General features: G+C 36.8%; 1 protein-coding gene and 1 pseudogene across 1 annotated transcript; both read left to right on the top strand.

Annotated features, from left to right (window-relative positions):
- The first annotated feature begins 10073 nt into the window (after positions 1-10073).
- On the top strand, positions 10074-11687 carry LOC145229838 (uncharacterized; annotated as a pseudogene).
- A 1964-nt stretch (positions 11688-13651) lies between these two features.
- Positions 13652-16080, top strand: LOC145229221 (uncharacterized). The gene is made up of 3 exons (XM_080094517.1): positions 13652-14152; positions 14220-14357; positions 14650-16080. Exons 1-3 carry the CDS (start codon positions 13824-13826, stop codon positions 15470-15472), a joined length of 1290 nt encoding a protein of 429 aa, XP_079950643.1. The 5' UTR covers positions 13652-13823; the 3' UTR covers positions 15473-16080.
- Positions 16081-19607: the final 3527 nt, after the last annotated feature.

The raw sequence follows: 19607 nt of genomic DNA, 5'->3' as shown, positions 1-19607 counted from the left end.
GTGAGAAAACGGGCTTAAAACGGGCCAGACTTTACGTTCCGTGTCCGCCATTGTTTTTTTAAATAAAATCACTCAGCTAAGTAACAATTCTCTGGCTTTGACCTAATGCCCACCCTCCTCTGAAACGTATTGTTTACCCCATTGTCTACTATTGTTCATTGAATTTGTTGTCTTTCTCTTTTTTCTTTCTCATCCTTTGTTGCAAGGCTTACGTGGATAGGCCTGTCAATCAAAATTTCGGGCCTAAACGGGCTTTGCAAAAACTTTTCGGGTTCGGGCCGGGCTTCGGGCTTATACTTTCGGGTTCGGGCCGGGTTCGGGCTCAGATTTCGGGCCCGCTTGCAACTCTGATGTGCGGGCCAGCTGCTTGCCCAAGTAAGCTCTTTTTTCCAGAAGGTGTCGTCGTGGTGAACTTCGTATACATGTATTGGCATTACCAAACCCTGTGTTTAATGAGTCGTATAAGCTGTTTTAAACAGAAGATCATGGACGTTCTTATGAAACCCTATACCAACATAACATTATATTTTTCAATTTATTTGGGTTTCAATCACTCAGCTGTAACACACTGCATGACTTTGTTTTTCCTTACTGTTGAAGTTGCAGTTTAGTTCCAGTACGAATTCAAATTTTAATAAGTTGCAACCAAATTGCAACCAAATTATAAAAAGTTTCAGTTAGAAATTTTACGAAACTTGAATCATATTTAGTGAAAGGTTTATGAGCACTTGTAGATTATCATTACTGTTTCAAATTATTACAGCACAAAATTGTTTTACTAATAAGAGCAAGATTGTACATAGCTTTCCTGATAATAGCAAGGTACATACAATCGTGTAAAATCAGAACAAGTCTGCCTTTAGTAAATAGTGCTGCTAATGTGCCTTATAGCGGTCATGCCAAACTGGCGGTGGAAGCGCCACACAGGACCTTCAGTAATTGTAGCGATGCCTTTGGTTACCAACACAACAAAGTATCGTAGGTAAGATCGTTTATTAAACCCTTCACTCCGTTTCACTAACGTGTGACAAGAAGGTACTCAAAAAGTGATGTTCTAAGCCAGTGGTCTTCAACCTTTTAAAAGGCGACCCCATTTTAAGAGAAAATGAAATCAGCATTTACATGCGACCCCATTTTTTTCCGACGGGGAGAAAAAGGTTTCAAGTAATGCCGAAACTAAAACTATTTTCATGTAAATATGCCCGCTTAAGTTACAAGTAGACTTTTCAAGTAGTAGACTTTAAATATTAGCATTCAGCATGCATTTTTACGCTCAAACGTTATAACCCGAAAGTTTTATATGATTTGGCCTATCTCATTCGCGTTAGAGCTCACCAGTTTGCACGAATCATAAATTTATGTATTTTTCTCTGTAGCCGCTGTATTATTTAGACCAGTGGTTCCCTAACTTTTTCATATTTTTTTCAAAACGGTCCCTTTGCCACTATTTCGAGGGCTCGCGGTCCTTAAGCCTAAATGTGTATTTCATAAAAACGAAAGTTGATTGCAGGATTTTAGCTAGTTATGCAAAATTGCGTATAACAATCATCCAAAGACAGCATGTGGCATCACAAACAGGACAAAAACATTACGATTAACAATTGCATTTTTGTTAGTTGTCATTCAATAAAGGTCATTGTTTAGCAATGGAGACAGTCGATTCTCAATTCTACTTAGATTTAAACTTATTTAGTGGCACAAACAGACGCCAAATAAGATTATAGAATTCCTTCAACCGCTTCGCGGTCCCCCCAAAATTGCCTCACGGACCCCTAAAGGACCGCGGACCCCAGTTTGGGAACCGCTGATTTAGACACAATATGTCATTTATGAGGCTCCATCGCGTAACAATGGTTGAACATCCTTGTGTTTTATTTCGATTTAGGTCGCAGTTATTCGGTTTTTGATTATTGCATCACGATAATTAGGTTGTGACACGAGGTACCAAGTTGTACTACAAACATGAGCAAAGGTTGCGAACTAGAAAAATAATCGTTTTATTTGTTTGGTAATAAATTTTAACGCCAATAAATTGAATTCATAGCGACCCCAGAAAAAGTTTAGTGTACCCCACTTGGGGTCGCGGCCCACGGGTTGAAGACCACTGTTCTAAGCTACGAGTCAACATCTAAATACTTATAACTATTTTGGAAAATTGATTGTTTTAAAAAGACTCTATACCAGCGACCACTGACCAAAAATATTAGGTACCAGAAAGTTACACTTACTGACAAATGCGGCATTTCTGACTGCTTATGCATGATCCTTTAGCGCAGTACATTTCAGTTGCAAGAAAGCTGATGTTCTACTGCTGAATAAAGCAAAGGATTTGGAACACTGTTGATTGGACTTAATAGGCAAGCGCATAACACGTATGCATCTGGTGGCATCTCAACTCCACCGATATTCAAAGATCCCACGACACAAATTGTAATGCAACAGACATCGGAATTTTTTTTTTTAATTATTTTCTGTATTTTGAAGCTGATCAGTGCTTCGGGATCATTTCATGCGTTTGCTCTGTTTGTAGATAAGAACGTAGCCAACAACCATGTAGATTAACACGAGGAAGTTGATGTTGATGATGAAAGTGAAATGTTATCAAACATATACACTGGGACGCACCGTAAAGCGTTGGAGCACTTTGCTGTTTTTTTTACGTCTGTTTAAAGCACTTGTACAAAACAGTTTCCAATATGGCTTGTTGTCAGTGGTATTACTTAACAAAAAAAGATACCAAATATATCTAATTCGGTAAAACAAACCTAATTATTTTTCTAGTAAGTAGATGGTTTGTTTTATACGACTTAGGTCTAAAATGTTAATAAAGTATACTTGGTACAGTTTCAATCTAAGTGAAGAAATTGGCGTTAACGAATGATTTTGATAAATATATACCACCGGGAAATTTTTAATCAGGTGATTGTTGGTTGTCATAAGTCACAATGAAAACAAAGTAGGTTTATTTGAGACAGAAATAAAATTTAATATCACGGAATGTCCACTAAGTCGCCGTCATCTTGTGTTTGCGAAGTGTACAAGCCTGCTGAAAGTTTATGCATAATAAACTGAAAAAAAACTTGATGACCTGAAATGCATGCGACCTGTCAACGAATTGCCTGAAAAAACAACCGACACGTTGACTCGAAACGCATGCGGTGGTTTTTCACTTCACTTGCAACGCGATTTATGTCGCGCCACGTGCTAGTACAGTCTGCTGCCCCGTTCTTCGCAAGCTAAGTTGGATTTCCCTCTGGCCCCCGAAATTTTCCCATAACACCCAAATTTGTCGAGAGGAAGGCGAATTTCTCGTGGGAAAGGAGAATTGTGAGCTGTGATGTCACTGAAAATTCGGGCCTTTATTTTGATAATAACATTACTCACCCTTATGCTCTTGCAACCTTGAAAAGGGCACCTGCTCCATTTTACAAATTCATGAAAAGCACCGCGTTGAACGAAACGGTTTAGTTAGTGCTTACAGCAAGAGTGTAACGTTTAAATAAAGTATGAGATTGTTGGTGTTTTAATGTTAATGTTTGAAATCTTAAATGAGTCTTTGGTTGTATATGTCACAATACTTGCGTAATATAACCTGTTCGAAGCTGTGAGATGTTTTTGATGTGCTTTATAAATGTAGCAAACTTCGATTCAAAATTTTAGTACATGTATTGTAATGAGTTGGTTGTTTATGTTGCAGAAAAGCCTGCGTGAACGCTGCGTAACTATATTGAGTAAACCAAAATTTGTATCTTGTTTGGACGCTTTCCCAATCGAAAGTAAAAAACTTTGGCTTCAAAGCAAGCATTCGTATTTAACATTGATTTGGTAGTAAACGCATTTAGTAACTTGTATAACACTAAAGCGACTAAGGTGTCAACATTTTTGAGATAGTGAGAACCGCTGGTTTATACGTTCAGCTTGTTGCTTATTAAATCCTCTTTTGCAGTATCGAACAATATGGTTAACCTGGTAAGAAGAATAACTGATGACAACCTAAACTTTCAGTACGAAGATTTTGAACAAATAATAAGCAAACCAGAGTTGCAAGATGTTCCAATCGCGATTTATGCTGTGACTGGACCAGCAAAATCTGGGAAATCATATTTATTAAATGTGTTTAATAATGTTTTTGCTGATCTTTCCAAAGATGTAAGTTTCAAGTTACACCCATTTCAAAAATGAAACCATTTTTTGTCAATGAGAACTGAGGTTTATTTTGCTGACCTTTTTTCAGTCCCTTTTCTACTCTTACTTTTGATAGAAAATATTTGGTAACTTCCAGCACCTGGGTATTGTTGTTAGATTTTTATCAACATAAACACAGCTGAAATGTTTGGTTCCTATCGTGCCACATTTAAGTAGTATCATTATTTTTGAAATTTTGACCATAACCGTACACTGTGCAGGACGAAAACGGACCTCGAGAGTTGCTACAAGTCTTTAAATCTACTATAGACAAGTTGAATTGGAAACAGATGGAATATATATGACCACCGAACCTATTATTAGGCGTGATGGTGGTAAAAATGTCGTATTTGTTGCAATAGTAATGATATGTATCAGTACTTGTAATGGTTGACACAAAATGAATAAGGGCGATTGTGCGTAAGAGACATGCCTTCGTAGACGCCGCGTTTTACAAAAATGCAATGTGGCTGACGTAAATTATGACGTCACTTTGTGATCCTTACTGTGACATGATAAACGAACAATGGTGAAGACAGTGCAATTGCGGCAAACCTAACCGGAAAAAGGCCAAAACTAAAATATTGAGATTTTTGTGCCCAACCATTGACGGTCGCGACCCACATTTTCTATACAGGACTTTTTTCTACTCCATGTTACGCAGACACGACTATTTTTGCTTACGCCGAAAGAATGTGTTTTGCTTAACGAACCATAACTGCTATTGAGACAAACGTTACCAGTTGCAGAAACTCGAGTCAAAGGTTACATTTGAGTGAAGAATAAAGAACTTTACGACTTGGCTTTGTGCGAGTATTTTTTGCGAATAAACTTGAATTTTTGAACTACTACAAAAGCACACGTGGCACAAACTCTGCTACAGGGTTGTCCAACTTTTATCACTGAAGGACCAAATACAAGTAACATACTTATACATGAAGTTAACAGCTGCCAGCAAATTTCGCAAATTAAAAATAGCATCAGTTCCATTGGCGTGCTAGGACATATTAAAGAATTAGAATCGCTCGCTAGCACTCGAAATAGTTTAGCGACCAACACTTTTTTTAACGTACAAATATCCCCTATAAACCACCCAACCTTTGTTCGACGGGACGTATTTGGCAGGCGGACCACTACCTACTACATTGACGAGTTAATGCTATCATCTTCGGATTTCAAGCCTGTTTTTTAGTAGAAGGTTGATCGAAAAGATTACTAAAGTCTCGGTCTTTACAACGCAATCATGAGTTTACTGCCGGGCAATAAGATATTAGTAGATATCTCTCATAAAGTACATTTGAGTAATAGTCGTTTAAAAAAAATAAACAAACCGACATAACCTCTCTTGTGGCAGTTATGATTGTCACTGGCTAATGCAAACCAAACATTATCGAAAATGCAATAAAAAACAGATAAAACAAGATTATGTTTTTTTAATAACACATTTTTACCGTATTCTTTCCGTGGAAACCGTATATTGCTATGTTAACAAACATTTGTACAACATCCAGAGGTGCACAACGCGGTTAAATAATAAATTGGTAATACCTAGATTTCGTGAATTTTCAGGCGATTTAGGATTTAGACATCTTGTAATTTTTTACAGTATAAAACCTAGGGGTCGACAACTGGCAAAAGGTGATTTTTCATTGTACAGCAAACGAATTACTAATTTGGATTTAAACTAATACATTGCTGATTTTAAATTCGTTTTAATGTAAGTTTTAAAAACGAGGTTACACGTTTAACTCTGTCAGTTTTTTACTGCTATTTAAATCCACTGTCACAATAAAGAGATAGAATGGAAAGTATTTTCCAAGTAACGAAATCATGCCGTTCAGTTCAAATAATTCAGTAACCCCAAAGCAGTTATCTAAACGGTGATCGTTGATGATCATGCTGCCTCTTGAAGGGATATATACTGCTCAGTTCACATATTCTTTAGTTTCACATACACACGTTGACATGCACAGTCATGTATCAACAGAATTTTAGCTCTTCTGGCAGTTTTTATTTCAATATGCCAACGTTTCGATGTCCCATACGAAACACCTTCATCAGGGTAATGACATAAGTTGCTTATCGGTCGCTTTTGCATCATTGAGCTAGGTGTTATCGCTCGACCATTGGTACGCACTGCGTTTTTACCACCGCCCCCTTTTTGTCATTACCCTGATTAAGGTGTTTCGTATGGGACATCGAAACGTTGGCATCTTAAAACAAAAACTGCCGGAAGAGATAAAATTTTGTTGATACATTATGCCTAGCAGCAACAGTGTATTCATGCACAGTCATGATCAAAGAGTAATTTGACACGGCTTGAAAAAGGTTGCTGAGTCCTAAAAATCTGTTAAAAAAGCTTAACTATCTTTCAAAGAAAATTGGGTCGCTATACGAGGAAGATAAAATATCATATTTGTTATAAAATAGGCGAAAATATTTTTTAAACTATTCTGTATACTGCTTTAAAGGTTGCAATATTTCTCATGGAGACGCAAGGTATTGGAGATGGAGACATAATAGACTGCAAAGAAGCTTACTTTTTTGCGATCAGCTCAATTCTTAGTTTCGTGCAAATTATTAACTTAAAGGATTTCAGATGGGCTCGTTTCGATACGTACGCTGTAAGTATAAGCCATGTTTTTCCCAACAAACACATTGTTTTTTAGGCTCTTACTTTGTACACAAAACAACTGAAAATTGGAAGCAACAGTGTGTGTATTTTTTCTTACCTATACAAATACCTTTTAACGCAGTGGTTCTCAACTCATTTCAGGCCATGGACCACTGGCCCAGTAAAAATAATATCGTGGACCATTTCATTTTTTAGCAAGGTTGAAGTAAGCATACGAAATAATAATTTGGGCTTGAAACATATTTCTTTAAATCCGATTTACGTGAAGCTCTAGCATCGCAAAAGCATCTGTAATTCGATTCAAGAAAGGATTTGTCCAGCCTACCTTGGCGCATAAACTGAATACGTTCTACCGTCCCATGCAAACCATAATGCATTGTCATACCTTTAGTTTACATTTATAATAATTAAAACATTTATAATATAAAATTGAAACCTAAACATTTATAAAATAACAATTTACGAAATTATTAGCCTTTATTTTGTACATTAGGATTTAAAACGCAGACCAGACCTTGCACGTCAGGTTTTATGTATGGACGACAGTTATCCAACATTTGATTGTTTTCTTTTGTCGCATCCAGGAAAAAAGGTGGCAACAACCAATACAAAGCAAATTGGAGGCAAGTAAAACATGTGGTTGTAAACTGATGGGTTGTAACGGTTGAGACAAAACTAAATAAACACTGAGAGGTTCTAAGTTTTAAGCGTAATAGTGCAAACTAAATGAACCGGTTGGTATGGGCACAATTAAGCGTGTAACATAAGGTTACATGAACAACTCAAAAAAGCGCAGATATTTTGTTTAACTTTGTTTCCAAATTGGACTAGCAATCAGTCTAAATGATTTGTGCGGAAGGATTACAGCAGGGGTTTCCAACCTTTGGTACGCGTACCACTAGTGCTACGCGAAGGTTTTTTAGGTGGTACGCGAGTAACTTCCGTTTTTTCACAAAAAGCTGGATTCAAAACGTTATTCATTTATCTGGTTTTGTTAACCAATATTCTATAGTACTAAATAAAATATGATTAGATCAAATTAGTTGTTCTGCAAGAAGTGGTACGCGTGGCAGTAAAAAGCGTCCATGTGGTACGAGATCATAAATAGGTTGGGGACTCCTGGATTTCAGGATGATGTGCTTAAACAAAAGCTCATACAGAAGTCCTCCAACGCGTCAAACGAAACAAGAATGCAGTTGAAACATTGGTGATGACCTTATCATCTTGTCCTGACGTCGTGATTCTCGAACATATCGGCCACTTTGCAGGCTCATATTTCAAAAACGAACACATATCCAAAACAACACATATCATGCTCCTATTTCACTACGAACACATATCCAAAACCACACATATCAGGCTTCTATTTCAAAAACGAACACATATCCAAAACCACACATATCAGGCTCCTATTTCAAAAACAAACACATATCCAAAACAACTCATGTCAGACTCCTATTTCAAAAACGAACACATTTTACCCAAAACAACACATGGGGGCCTACAATGTTGTAACTTAAAACTTTAAAACAACGATTTATGCTTTTTGAAACGTTTAGAGGACCAGATTAGTACGTAGATTTCAAAATCATGGGCTAAACGTACTCAGTCCCTAACATGCGTTTAATTATGTCTTTTGTACTGTTTATCAATCAACAGGGTGTTTAGAGTTGTCGCTCAAAACACACGTCTTATCAACGCAAACTAAAATATTACATACTTTTTGTATATAATGCACAGACATAGACATGGATACTTGGCAACAAATGGGAGATCTGCATCAATTGCTGTTTTCAGAGGAAAACATTGCACGAGCAATCGAAGAAGCTCCAAAGGCAAAAGATGTTCTTAATTTGGCCCAAGAAATGCAAACGAAAATAAGTGATGCTCAACATCATCCACCGGAAGCTTCGTTTGAGGTGAAAACAATTAAAGGATTTTGATCAAATATCTTATGTGGTCTTCTGTATACATAAAAAGACTGAGTGGACAAACCAACGTACGCTTATGAGCAAAGCTATGTAACAAACCAAAAAACGAGTTAGATTTGTATGTATTTTTACATTATATTAGTGATTTTTAAAGTGTGTGTCGCAACACCCTAGTGGGCATAAAAAATTGTTCCTCATAATATGGATATTTTATGTGGAAACCTTTTTTAGTGGTTTAGGACCTGATTACGAACTGCGGGCGTAAGTGACAACGTTATAAAACTTATATGTTTGGTTGTAAATAGCAGCCTTACCCATCATAAAAGATACCAATACAAGATCTATTGCTGTGTTAGCCTGCAAAGTTTGCCGAGAAATAAAATGTTGAATTTGTCCTAATTTAAATTCACTGTTGTTCACATTTCAAATGTCCGAATCTAATCTTTCCAAAACCTCTTGTTTTAGCGATTCATCGACATCGAAATGGAGAAGGAAGTGAAAATTCGCTATGAAACTTACGATTCTGCGATGGAGCCTGTAAGTGTTATTTTGCGAATGAAATTACATTTTGATAATGGATTGCACATTTTTTGTTTTTATAGTTTCGAGATTTAATAGGCAGCGACTATCGATTGAAGCACGAAGCTGCCAAAGAAGAAGCGGAAGCAAAAAAGCTGACTGTTGCCGTCGGGGAAATCAAAAAAAAAATCTGATAAGGTGGTGTCGATTTCACTGAAAGAAATGTGAGCAATTGTGGAAAGTTGCAAAAGTTGTTACAAATTTTAACCAGCACGACTGCTTGAAAGCTGGCACAAACATCGGACTGTTACTTTCAGATTGAGAATGGTCTTCGCACTATCTTGATGTTTGTCGACGAATGGAATCGCCAAATGCAAAAGGTAAACATTATAAATGGTGTGTTGTGAACCACTTGGATTTAAAAGAAGTGGTGTCTGACTCTCTGGAACAATTGACTTTTTTGCTTAATCGCCCCCATTCAAATCTTTGGGTCAAAATTGCAAATAAGTTGTTATATTTTTTTTATTCAAGTCAAATAGCAGCAAGTTTAAAGCTAGTGTTCCTCATGTGATTGATTTCGCTGGTTGGTTATTTCCCACGTCTTCACATGCCCATTTAATAATTTCCTACCGAACATTTTAAGGGTGTCCCACCCCATGTGTTGAGCATGTAACATTTAAGAACATATTTATCGATTGTTTATATTTTCAGAAAGGAAGTTTTTTCAACTCTATGGTAAAGGAGTCCTTTACGGAAAAAGTAAAAACGTACATGGAGACACTCAACCTACAGATACAAAACGAAGACTCACGCAAAGTGGTTGCACAGGAATTTATAGAGCATCTTACTTCAAGCTATAAGAAAGAAAGAAAAAGGCGCAATATGAATAAACAGAAAGCTGCATGTATTGCCTATACCATAATTGGTGTTGTTGGTGCTGGTGCTGTTGCTACAACGGCTCTGTTGCTACCGTTGCTATCAAAGTGGCGACACAGGGGGCTAAAATTATAACAAATAAATTAGCTGATACCCCAGAATCAAAAAATGGAGACGTGCCTTTGGTGGGTGTCGCTGAAAAAGTCACATCAGGTGCTATATCAATAGTGAAAGACGTTTTAGGAGATAACGGGGCTGATTTTGATGACGATTCTACGACCATAGAGGGTACTGTATCTGAGGTGGGTACTGCTTTAGAAGAAAGTGAAGGATTTGATGTCGAAGACGTTGCTATTATTGGTGCCAAAATAGCTGTTAAAGGTGCAGTATCTATAGCAAAAAGCGTTTTGAAACGAAGGAGCGAATCATCTATTAGCTCACATTTAAAACAAGGTGAAGAGCAATTTGATGTGGATGGCGCCGAAGCAGGCTTGCAAGTTGATGATCCTGAAGAGAAAGATGTTTTAGGTGAAAGTGACGGACCTGATTTGAACGACGTTGCAACAGTTTCAGAAGAAATAGGTACAGAGGACGCTGTATATGTAGATGATAACGATACAGAAGACGGTGACGGGTCTGATGTCGAAAACGTTGCCATCATCGCTGCCAAAACAGCTGTAAAGGGCGCAGTAGTTATAGCAAAAAGCGTTTTGAAACGAAAGAGCGAATCATCTGATAGCTCCCAATTAAAACAAGGTAAAGAGCCATTAAATGTGGATGACGCTGAAACAGTAATACAGGGTGATGATTATAAAGAAAAGGATGTTTTAGGTGAAAGTGACAGACCTGATTTGAACAACGTCACAACAGTTGAAGAAAAAATGGTTACAGAAGTTGGTGAAGCTGCAGTAGATAAGGTTATGGAAGATAGAGATGTCTTTGATGTCGAAAAAGCCACCATTGCTACCAAAACATTTGTGGAGGGTGCAGTATCTGTATATGAAAGATATTTTGACAGAAAAGGGCGGATTGTTTGGACGGTCACCTTCACAAAAAGAAAAAAAAGTTAACGACCCATCTAATAAACATGATGACTCCGCTACCGTTGATGCTTCCCAAAAAGCCGAAAAGGGTGGTACATTTGTACTGAAACGTCTTTTAAACGCAAAGGGCCGGACTATTTGGTGGATCACATTCACAAGAAGATGACGAAATACCTGAGTTGGATGACGGAGACGACGAAACATTTGAAGAGGAAGAAGTTGATGAGGAAACTGGGCACTTACTTAAAGCTTTTGATGAAATTTGCATGTCGGATTCTCAACTGTTTGACTAACTTGTAAAATATTTCGTTCTTATTGCTTACGTGTACAACCGTCGTGTAGCATTGCGTAACTTGCGCGTATGGTCAACTGGCGCCACGACACACGTTTGCTTTTGACAAAAAAATGGATATTTACATTTCACATGTACATAAAGCGATTATTATTGCAATTGCTTTGGTTGTTACTTTGTATTTGTTTATATACCGCTTTCAAGTAATGTACGCAAAGATAATCGCAATTATATGCTAAAGACTTTCCATCTTTCAAAATAGATTGTAAGGTAGATAGTCGAAGTGAAAATTGACGTGAATACATTCATGTACAGTGAATTGTGTCAACAAAAACTTAAAGTTCCAATTTTTTGCTAAAATTTTGTCACACCAAAGCGCGCAACGCACACGTCGAATTGATTTTTTATGGCTTTTTTGTGGAAAAAGCAAGTTGCCGACGGGCAACACAGTTACACTTACCAAAGGTTAAGAACCGCTGCACTATCGAATATATAAAAGTCTATCTTACCGAGTTATAGCGCTTTGTTTCCAACTCAAAAGACGATTGTTTGCGCACTGGTGTAACATTATCTTGTCTATGACGTAAAAAACTTTCCTTAGAGTGAACCGATAAAATTAATCTCGTAGGAAGCGATTTTAATCTAAAAGTCACAAAAGGGAGCGATTTCGAAAATAAGGATGAAAAGAAGAGTTGATAAACAGTATTATAAAATGACCAAGTATTGCTCATCCAGCAGTTTTATTGCAAACAAGTATTATAAAATATTGGTTTAAAAACAGAGACAATCCTACCGAAACCTAAAAAAAGTAGAAGGAAAATTTTCGTCCTCGTAAACATGTACGTCGGCTGGTTGCTTGTTTTTCTGTAACATACTGCTGTGAGTGGACATTATAAATTCACTTAAACCGCAATTACCTTATGGGCAATACGCGGACCAATTGATAAATCGGGCAGTGCCACGCACCTTTGTAAATCGGGCAGTGTTCTTTGGTCTTTTGGAATGGATTTTAAATACAGCGAACTTAACTCCGGCCTGATTTGACACCAAAAGCACATTTATGTCGCTATTTAACTTTCGGTTTACAGTATAGTTAGTAATGAAAAGGTTATATTCTTTAGGCTTGCAGTAGTACTTTTTATATAGGTTAAAGTAAGTTATGTTGTGTTAGGTGAGGAAGCAAAAAGCAGGATAGGTAAATCGTTGTAAGCCGGGGTTAACGAATAAATACGGTAACTGAAGTAAAATTATGTAAAATATGTAAGTCTACCAAGCAATGTTGACAAAAGAAGGTAATTATTTGCGCGAGACTAATTACACAATGACCGTTCCATCAAAATTGTCTCGCGACGTCCAGTTTTATGGGAAAGGCTGCGTTAGGGCATGCAACCCTCGCGCGTCATTATTCAAATTATCCAGCCTGCTGTGAAAAAATTTGGTGACCCTGTTTTAACCCATCGTTGAATTATGTGGGTTTGTAGTGTAGTCACACAATGTGTATGGCATGGTTTATTTGTTTGTTATGACCAGTAAGGGGACTACTTTACCAGTTAAGCTTACAACAAAGCACCGATGGTCAGTCGCAGCATAATTAATGCATTCGACGCTATTTTTTAAGGATAAGTTGAATACAATATTTTCCTGTAAAAATCTTCTAGGTCCTAGGTTACTAGGTCATTTTTTTCTGCAAGCTAGTGGTTCCCAACCAGGGGGAATTCCCCACTAGGGGGAATTTTGTAATTTGTAGGGGGGAATTTGTGTCACAATATTAATCTCTTAGTGGGTGTCTGTGCTGTGTAATTGCAGCATTTTCCATATATGAGCCGACAAAAAGAAAGTTCTCGTAAATTCGATTAAAGCAAACTAAATTTGTAGGGGGGAATTAGATTTGAATATCGACTAAAAGGGTGCACAAGACAAAAAAGGTGGGAACCACTGCTGGAAGCGAAGTTAAGTATCCAATTTCGAAGTCATTTTGTCAGTCCGCGTGGGCTGAGAGAGCCACTAAAGTGGTTTAATTGTGTTAACGAATCTGGTGAGATGGCATCGTGCTATCACTTACAGTCAGAGAAAGACACCAAAAGCTCAAATACGGCCACTAAAGCTCGCATACAGTTTAGTAAGTTAAATAGTTACCGCAGATAAAGCAATAACTTTTCAAGTTAGCAAACTTTATAGGCAAAACACAGCTTGATAGGTTGTGCTTATGAGATTTTCTAATGCATGTACATACGTTCGAAGCACAGTTAACTTGCATTATGCTGTCTTCCGCAAACTTAGACCATGGTACTAACTTGTCGTTATTTTTGTGATAGTTTTAGAGACTGGTGCTTGGTTGCAAAATGTTTTCAAAACCTCCTGTGCTCTTGGCAACTTGTACGTGTTTCTTTGCTGTCTATTTGTTTGTTCAAGAACTTTACTCAGAATTACCCAGAAACAGAATGAATGATTACAAGCTAAATTACCCCAAACAACAGCAATATCCCGAAACCTCAAAACCAAAGCTTCCTCATGGAGAGGTGTTGCTTAAAATGACAACTGGAAAATGGGTTCCACTGTCCACACCCCCACGAAACGCTTCATACTACGATGGGATTTATCACGGATATTGGACGGAACGCAAAATAGTCGACCACTTATGGCGGGAAGACGGCAAGTGTGGAACTGCAAAGTAAACGTGTAGTTGTGAAATATATGTCAAGATCAAAAAAGGCATTGAATGAATATTCTGTTTTCAGCAAATTACCAAGAATACAAGGCAGTACATGGCCTGTGCTACCCAGTTGGTGCAACTCATCAAGTGATATTCCTTGTTGTTCTAATGTCACTGAAGGAAACTGCAAACAACCTAGTCCTGAGTCATGTGACTGTCCCAGGTTAGAAATGTTACAAATTTTTGATTTGACTTAAAAACTACTGAGTTACAGCTATGTTTTAGCCCCAAACAATAGTTTATGTGCTTAACAGCCATATTGATTTACCAGGTAATTGTTCCCAATCCTAACTCTTCAGTGAGTTTACAGCTTGATGCTAAATTTGTGGCAAATTTGCTTAAAAATCTTTTGCACAAGAAATTAAACCGCGTCACTTTGTATTGTATTAAAATTTGAATTAATTGGTTAAGTAAAGTGCAGAAAGTCGTATTGTATAAAGAGCTACTATGTTTAGTTGCCTCGATATGAGAAAGTTTCACCACGCGGAAATGTGCGAATGGAAAACAGAAGAGATAAAATGGTATAACCACAGCGGAAACGAGGCGTGTGACGTCATCGAGCGTTCGCCATTTAACTCGTTACACTTCGTTGGATATTCACTGATCCGAAATATGTTCTACGCACTTCTGATGATTCTTACCGATGATCCAGTTAGTGGAGCATGGAGCAAGAACATGAATAAACAATTGAAGTCGTATTGTCGTGCTGAGAAGTTTTTCTTTTATAAATGTCGCAACGTCATACGTTCTTTGGACATGCTTGAAAAACCAGAAAAACTTTGTGGTGGAAGAAAACCAAACTTTTCGATCGACGCCACGATATCATATGCTCAAACAATGGAAAATCAATTTAGAAATATTGTTGCTGAAAAAATTGGCAAGGAAGGCTCAATAATTTTTCTCCACATTGGTCTTCACATGGGAATGAATGCACAAAATATTATCAAAAACTATCTGGAACCAAATATTAGGATTCGTCATGATTTCTACAAAAGTGGAAACAAGTCGCAGTCTATAAAATGGCCGCAAATCTATTTTGTACCTCCTCTGCTTCCTGGTTTGATGAAGCCTCGAAAATATTTACACCAACAAGGAAAGGATAGGGCTGCTTTGTTTGCTGATGAGATAAAAACATTTTGTGATCAAAACGACATCACATTTTTCGACGTACGACCGTTTTCCAAATTCGTTCACAGTTTTGACGGAACTCATTACGGTTTAGGCGTAAATTTAATGAAAAATCAGTTAATGTTAAATCACTTCAACTCGATGGTTTGACGGTTAATAACTAAATGCAAGCAAAGATGTGTGTAGTTGTTACTAATTCCCCTTTTACTTTTGTTAACACTTAAAATAAGCGAGTAAACATATTTAACAATTGTATTCTCACATATCTGAATAAATTGTCTGTTTGCGGGACATTGAAGCAAATAAGACAATTCATTTTACTGTACTTCGTGTCTACTGATTTTGAGTCAGCAGAAGCATTTGCTTCTTAAATACACATTTCACTGTAGTTGTATTGAAGATTTCGATTTTCAATTCTTAATTTCATCAAACCGAAATTTTTGTGGAACAACACATTTTCTCTAGTCTGTTCTTGCGTCCAAAATTTTTTCAAGCTATTTAGTAAGTTGTAATTGTCTTTTTATGTTTTCACGCTTGGTATTGTCTAATTGTTTTGTTAAGATTTTTGTGGGCGGTCATTGAATTCCAATAAGTTGCCTTTTTTGCCAATGCACCGCGTTGCGCAAGATTCTGAAAACATACATGCCTCGTTTGATACAAAACATTAAAGTCTACATCAGGGATCTTCAACCTTTTTGGCGCAATCGCCCGCTTTCCAAGGCACCGGCTCAAAAAGAGGCCGAAAACAGTAAAAACGTTTTCACCAGTAATATGTTCATTTTTGATGTGATGCTGATGCTATGAAAGAAACAAGGAAAACAATACCAAAAAAAAAATTTGTAAAATCAAAAAAAAAAAATTTTTTCACAAGTTTATGTTCTTCAATGATTAGATCCAACGTTCTAAGTTGGTTATTTTCTGGTGCAGGAAAAGATTCAAAATCCCCTCCAATCGTTTCAAAAGCACGAAAATGAATGAACAATTTTTAGAGTAAATGCCCTCTTCAAAAGCATCTATCATTCTATCATCTCCATCATTATTTTCTCATCGCTTTTTATATCTATAGATATGATAATTCGCTTTGCTCTTTAAACACATCAGCCAGCATCTTATTTTTTATCAAAGTTTCCTGAAAGTAAAAAGATATCCTAATCAGCAAAAAGAAAAATGACCAAAAATCAAATCCCCTACCCTTATGTGACTTTTTTCGATTTCTTTGCAGAAGGTTTGCTTTCTGGGTATTTTTTTCTAGTGATGCACCAAATATTGGTAAAAACACCGCGTGAAAACAAAGCAATATATTGCAACCGGCAAATAGAATTGCTTTTGTCTATTCGGTCTGTAATGTTGGGCAAACAAGAAAATATAAGTGTTGTTACATAAACATGTTGAGGATTTTTGGTCCTGAATTGGACGAGACCGACGAACGCGACCTACAATTTGCGAATAAAATCTCTTTCTATAAGTATGGTTATCTTAGTCATATTGCGTATCCCGCACTTCTTGTACATATATTCTATACAATTAGTCGCCCGCTTAAATGAGGTTCTATCCAGGACCCCGCACTTTTTTGTTTCAATATCACTCTATTCTTTGCCACACTTTTATCAACGTCTTTCAATAAGAACAGCATTTCAAAGTCGGTTCGTCAAGCTGCTACACTTTCCTGCCTTGATTCGCATCCTCGGTACAGAAAATACTGGCATTGTCCTTTGACTGATCCGTTTTTACTATCAGGAAACCTTGATGAAAAATGTAAGATGCTGGCTGATGTGCTTAAGAGCAAAGCGAATTAGATGGAAAAAAACGGTGAGAAAAATCGTTCGAGATGATAGATGCCTTTTAAAGACGGCATTTACTTTTTAAAAATTTATTTATTTTCGTGAACTAAAACGATTCGAGGGATTTTTAAATCTTTCGCTGTTACCAGAAAATAACCAACTTAGAGTCAACAATGTATTGAACTATTGAGAAACAGGGACAAACCTTTGGAAGACATTTTTAAATGAAATTAAAGGATCAATTGGTATTGTTTTCCTTGTTGTTGTTTTTTATAGCAACTACAATCACATCAAGAATAAACATATTCTGGTAAAACCGTTTCATTATTCACGACACTTTTTAATTTACTATGGTCGTGTGGTTTTCAGAATCATTCAAAACCATTGCAAACACTAATAACTATTTGTTTTATCATTGGTTGATAACCAACGCCGAGATCGCCGAGCTGTCTCCCTTGTATCAGGCATTGTATCAGGTTAATACGTTTGTACTATGCTTTAGTGTTTGCTACGATTAACTTTTCTGTTTTATATCTGCGTTTGTTCTGTCGTTGTTTGCATTTTACTTCCGTATTCTTATTTTTTCTTTTTGTTCCAATTGAATTTCTATGAAATTTGGAGAGATATTACCCGACAACATCGTTTCTGATAAATTATAGTCGACAACATCGTTTCTGATAAGTTATAGTCGACAACATCGTTTCTGATAAATTACCGTAAAATTTTCAGGTTAATGATTATGCGGTAAATTGGCAGAAAAAAATCAATTTATCGGAACTCAATGACCGACCACAAAAATCTTAACGGAACGATTTAGACAATACCAAGCGTGAAAGCATATAAACACACTTACAACATACTTAATACCTTGAAAATTGTTTGGGCACAGGAACTTGCCGAAAGCAGAAAACAAGAACATCAAAAGACGAGAGAAAATATGTTGTTTCACAAAAATGTTGGTTGCTGAGTTTAAGAATTGAAAATCAATCGGTAAAATGTTTAATTAAGAAGCAAATGCTTCTGACTCAAAATCAGTAGACACAAAGTACAGAAAAATGTATTACCATGTTTGTTTTCATGTCCCACAAACAGACAATTTATCAGACGTGGAAATAAAATTGTTAAATAGGCCTTTAGTCGCATATTTAAGTGATAAATTAGGTATAAACGGAATTAATAACAACTATACACATTTTGCATTTAGGTGTTAACTTTTAAACCATCGAGTTAAAGTGATTTAACATTAACTGATTTTTCATTAAATTTACGCCTAAACCGTAATGAGTTCCATCAAAACTGTGAACGAATTTGGAAAACGGTCGTACGTCGAAAAATGGAATGTCGTTTTGGTCACAAAATGTTTTCATTTCATCAGCAAACAAAGCAGCCCCATTGTGTCCTTGGCTGGGCAAATATTTCCGAGGCTTCATGAGACCGGCTAACAAGGGAGGTACAAAATAGATTTGCGGCCATTTTATAGACTGCGACTTGTTTCTATCACTGTAGAAATTATCACGAATCTTAATATTTGGTTCCAGATAGTTTTTGATAATATTTTGTGCATTCATTTTCATGTGAAGACCAACGTGGGGAAAAATTACTGAGCCTTCCTTGCCAATTTTGTCAGCAACAATTTTTCTAAGTTGATATTCCATTGTTTCAGAATGTGAAATCGTGGCGTCGATAGAAAAGTTAGGTTTTCTTCCACCACAAAGTTTTTCTGGTTTTTCAAGCATGTCCATGGATCGTATAACCTCACGACATTTATAAAAGAAAAACTTCTCAGCACGACAATACGACTTCAATTCTTCATTCATGTTCTTGCTCCATGCTCCACTAACTGGATCATCGGTAAGAATCATCAGAAGTGCGTGGAACATGTTTCGGATCAGTGAATCTCCAACGAAGTGCAACGAGTTGAAGGGTGAACGCTCGATGACGTCACACGCCTCGTTTCCGCTGTAGTTATACCATTTTATCACTTCTGTTTTCCATTCGCACATTTCCGCGTGGTGAAACTTTCTCATATCGAGGCAACTAAACATAGTAGCTCTTTATACAATACGACTTTTTACAGATTTAGTTTAATTACTGCAGTTTAATTAACTTAAATTTTAATTCAATACAAAATGACGCCGGTTTAATTTCTTGTGCAAATGATTTATAAGCAAATGGAATTTGTAATTGTAGATGCGCAAAATTTGGCAAATTTGGCTTGAAGCTGTAAACTCAAAAGTTAGGATTGAAAACAATTAGTCTACTTGTAAAATCAATATTGCTGTAAAGCACATAAACTATTGTTTGTTGTTAAACTATTTGTTGGGGTTAAAACTTAGCAGTTTTTAAGTTAAACCAAACATCTGTAGCACTTCTAACCTGGGACAGTCACATGACTCAGGACTAGGTTGTTTGCAGTTTCCTTCAGTGACATTAGAACAACAAGGAATATCACTTGATGGGTTGCACCAACTGGGCCGCACAAGCCATGTACTGCCTTGTATTTT

The sequence above is a fragment of the Phallusia mammillata genome, chromosome 5 (assembly GCF_965637545.1).
Source record: "Phallusia mammillata chromosome 5, kaPhaMamm4.hap1.1, whole genome shotgun sequence".
In the NCBI taxonomy this organism is placed as follows: domain Eukaryota; kingdom Metazoa; phylum Chordata; class Ascidiacea; order Phlebobranchia; family Ascidiidae; genus Phallusia; species Phallusia mammillata.
Note: the sequence above shows the minus strand (reverse complement) of the source record. Positions and strands in the feature narration are given on the sequence as shown.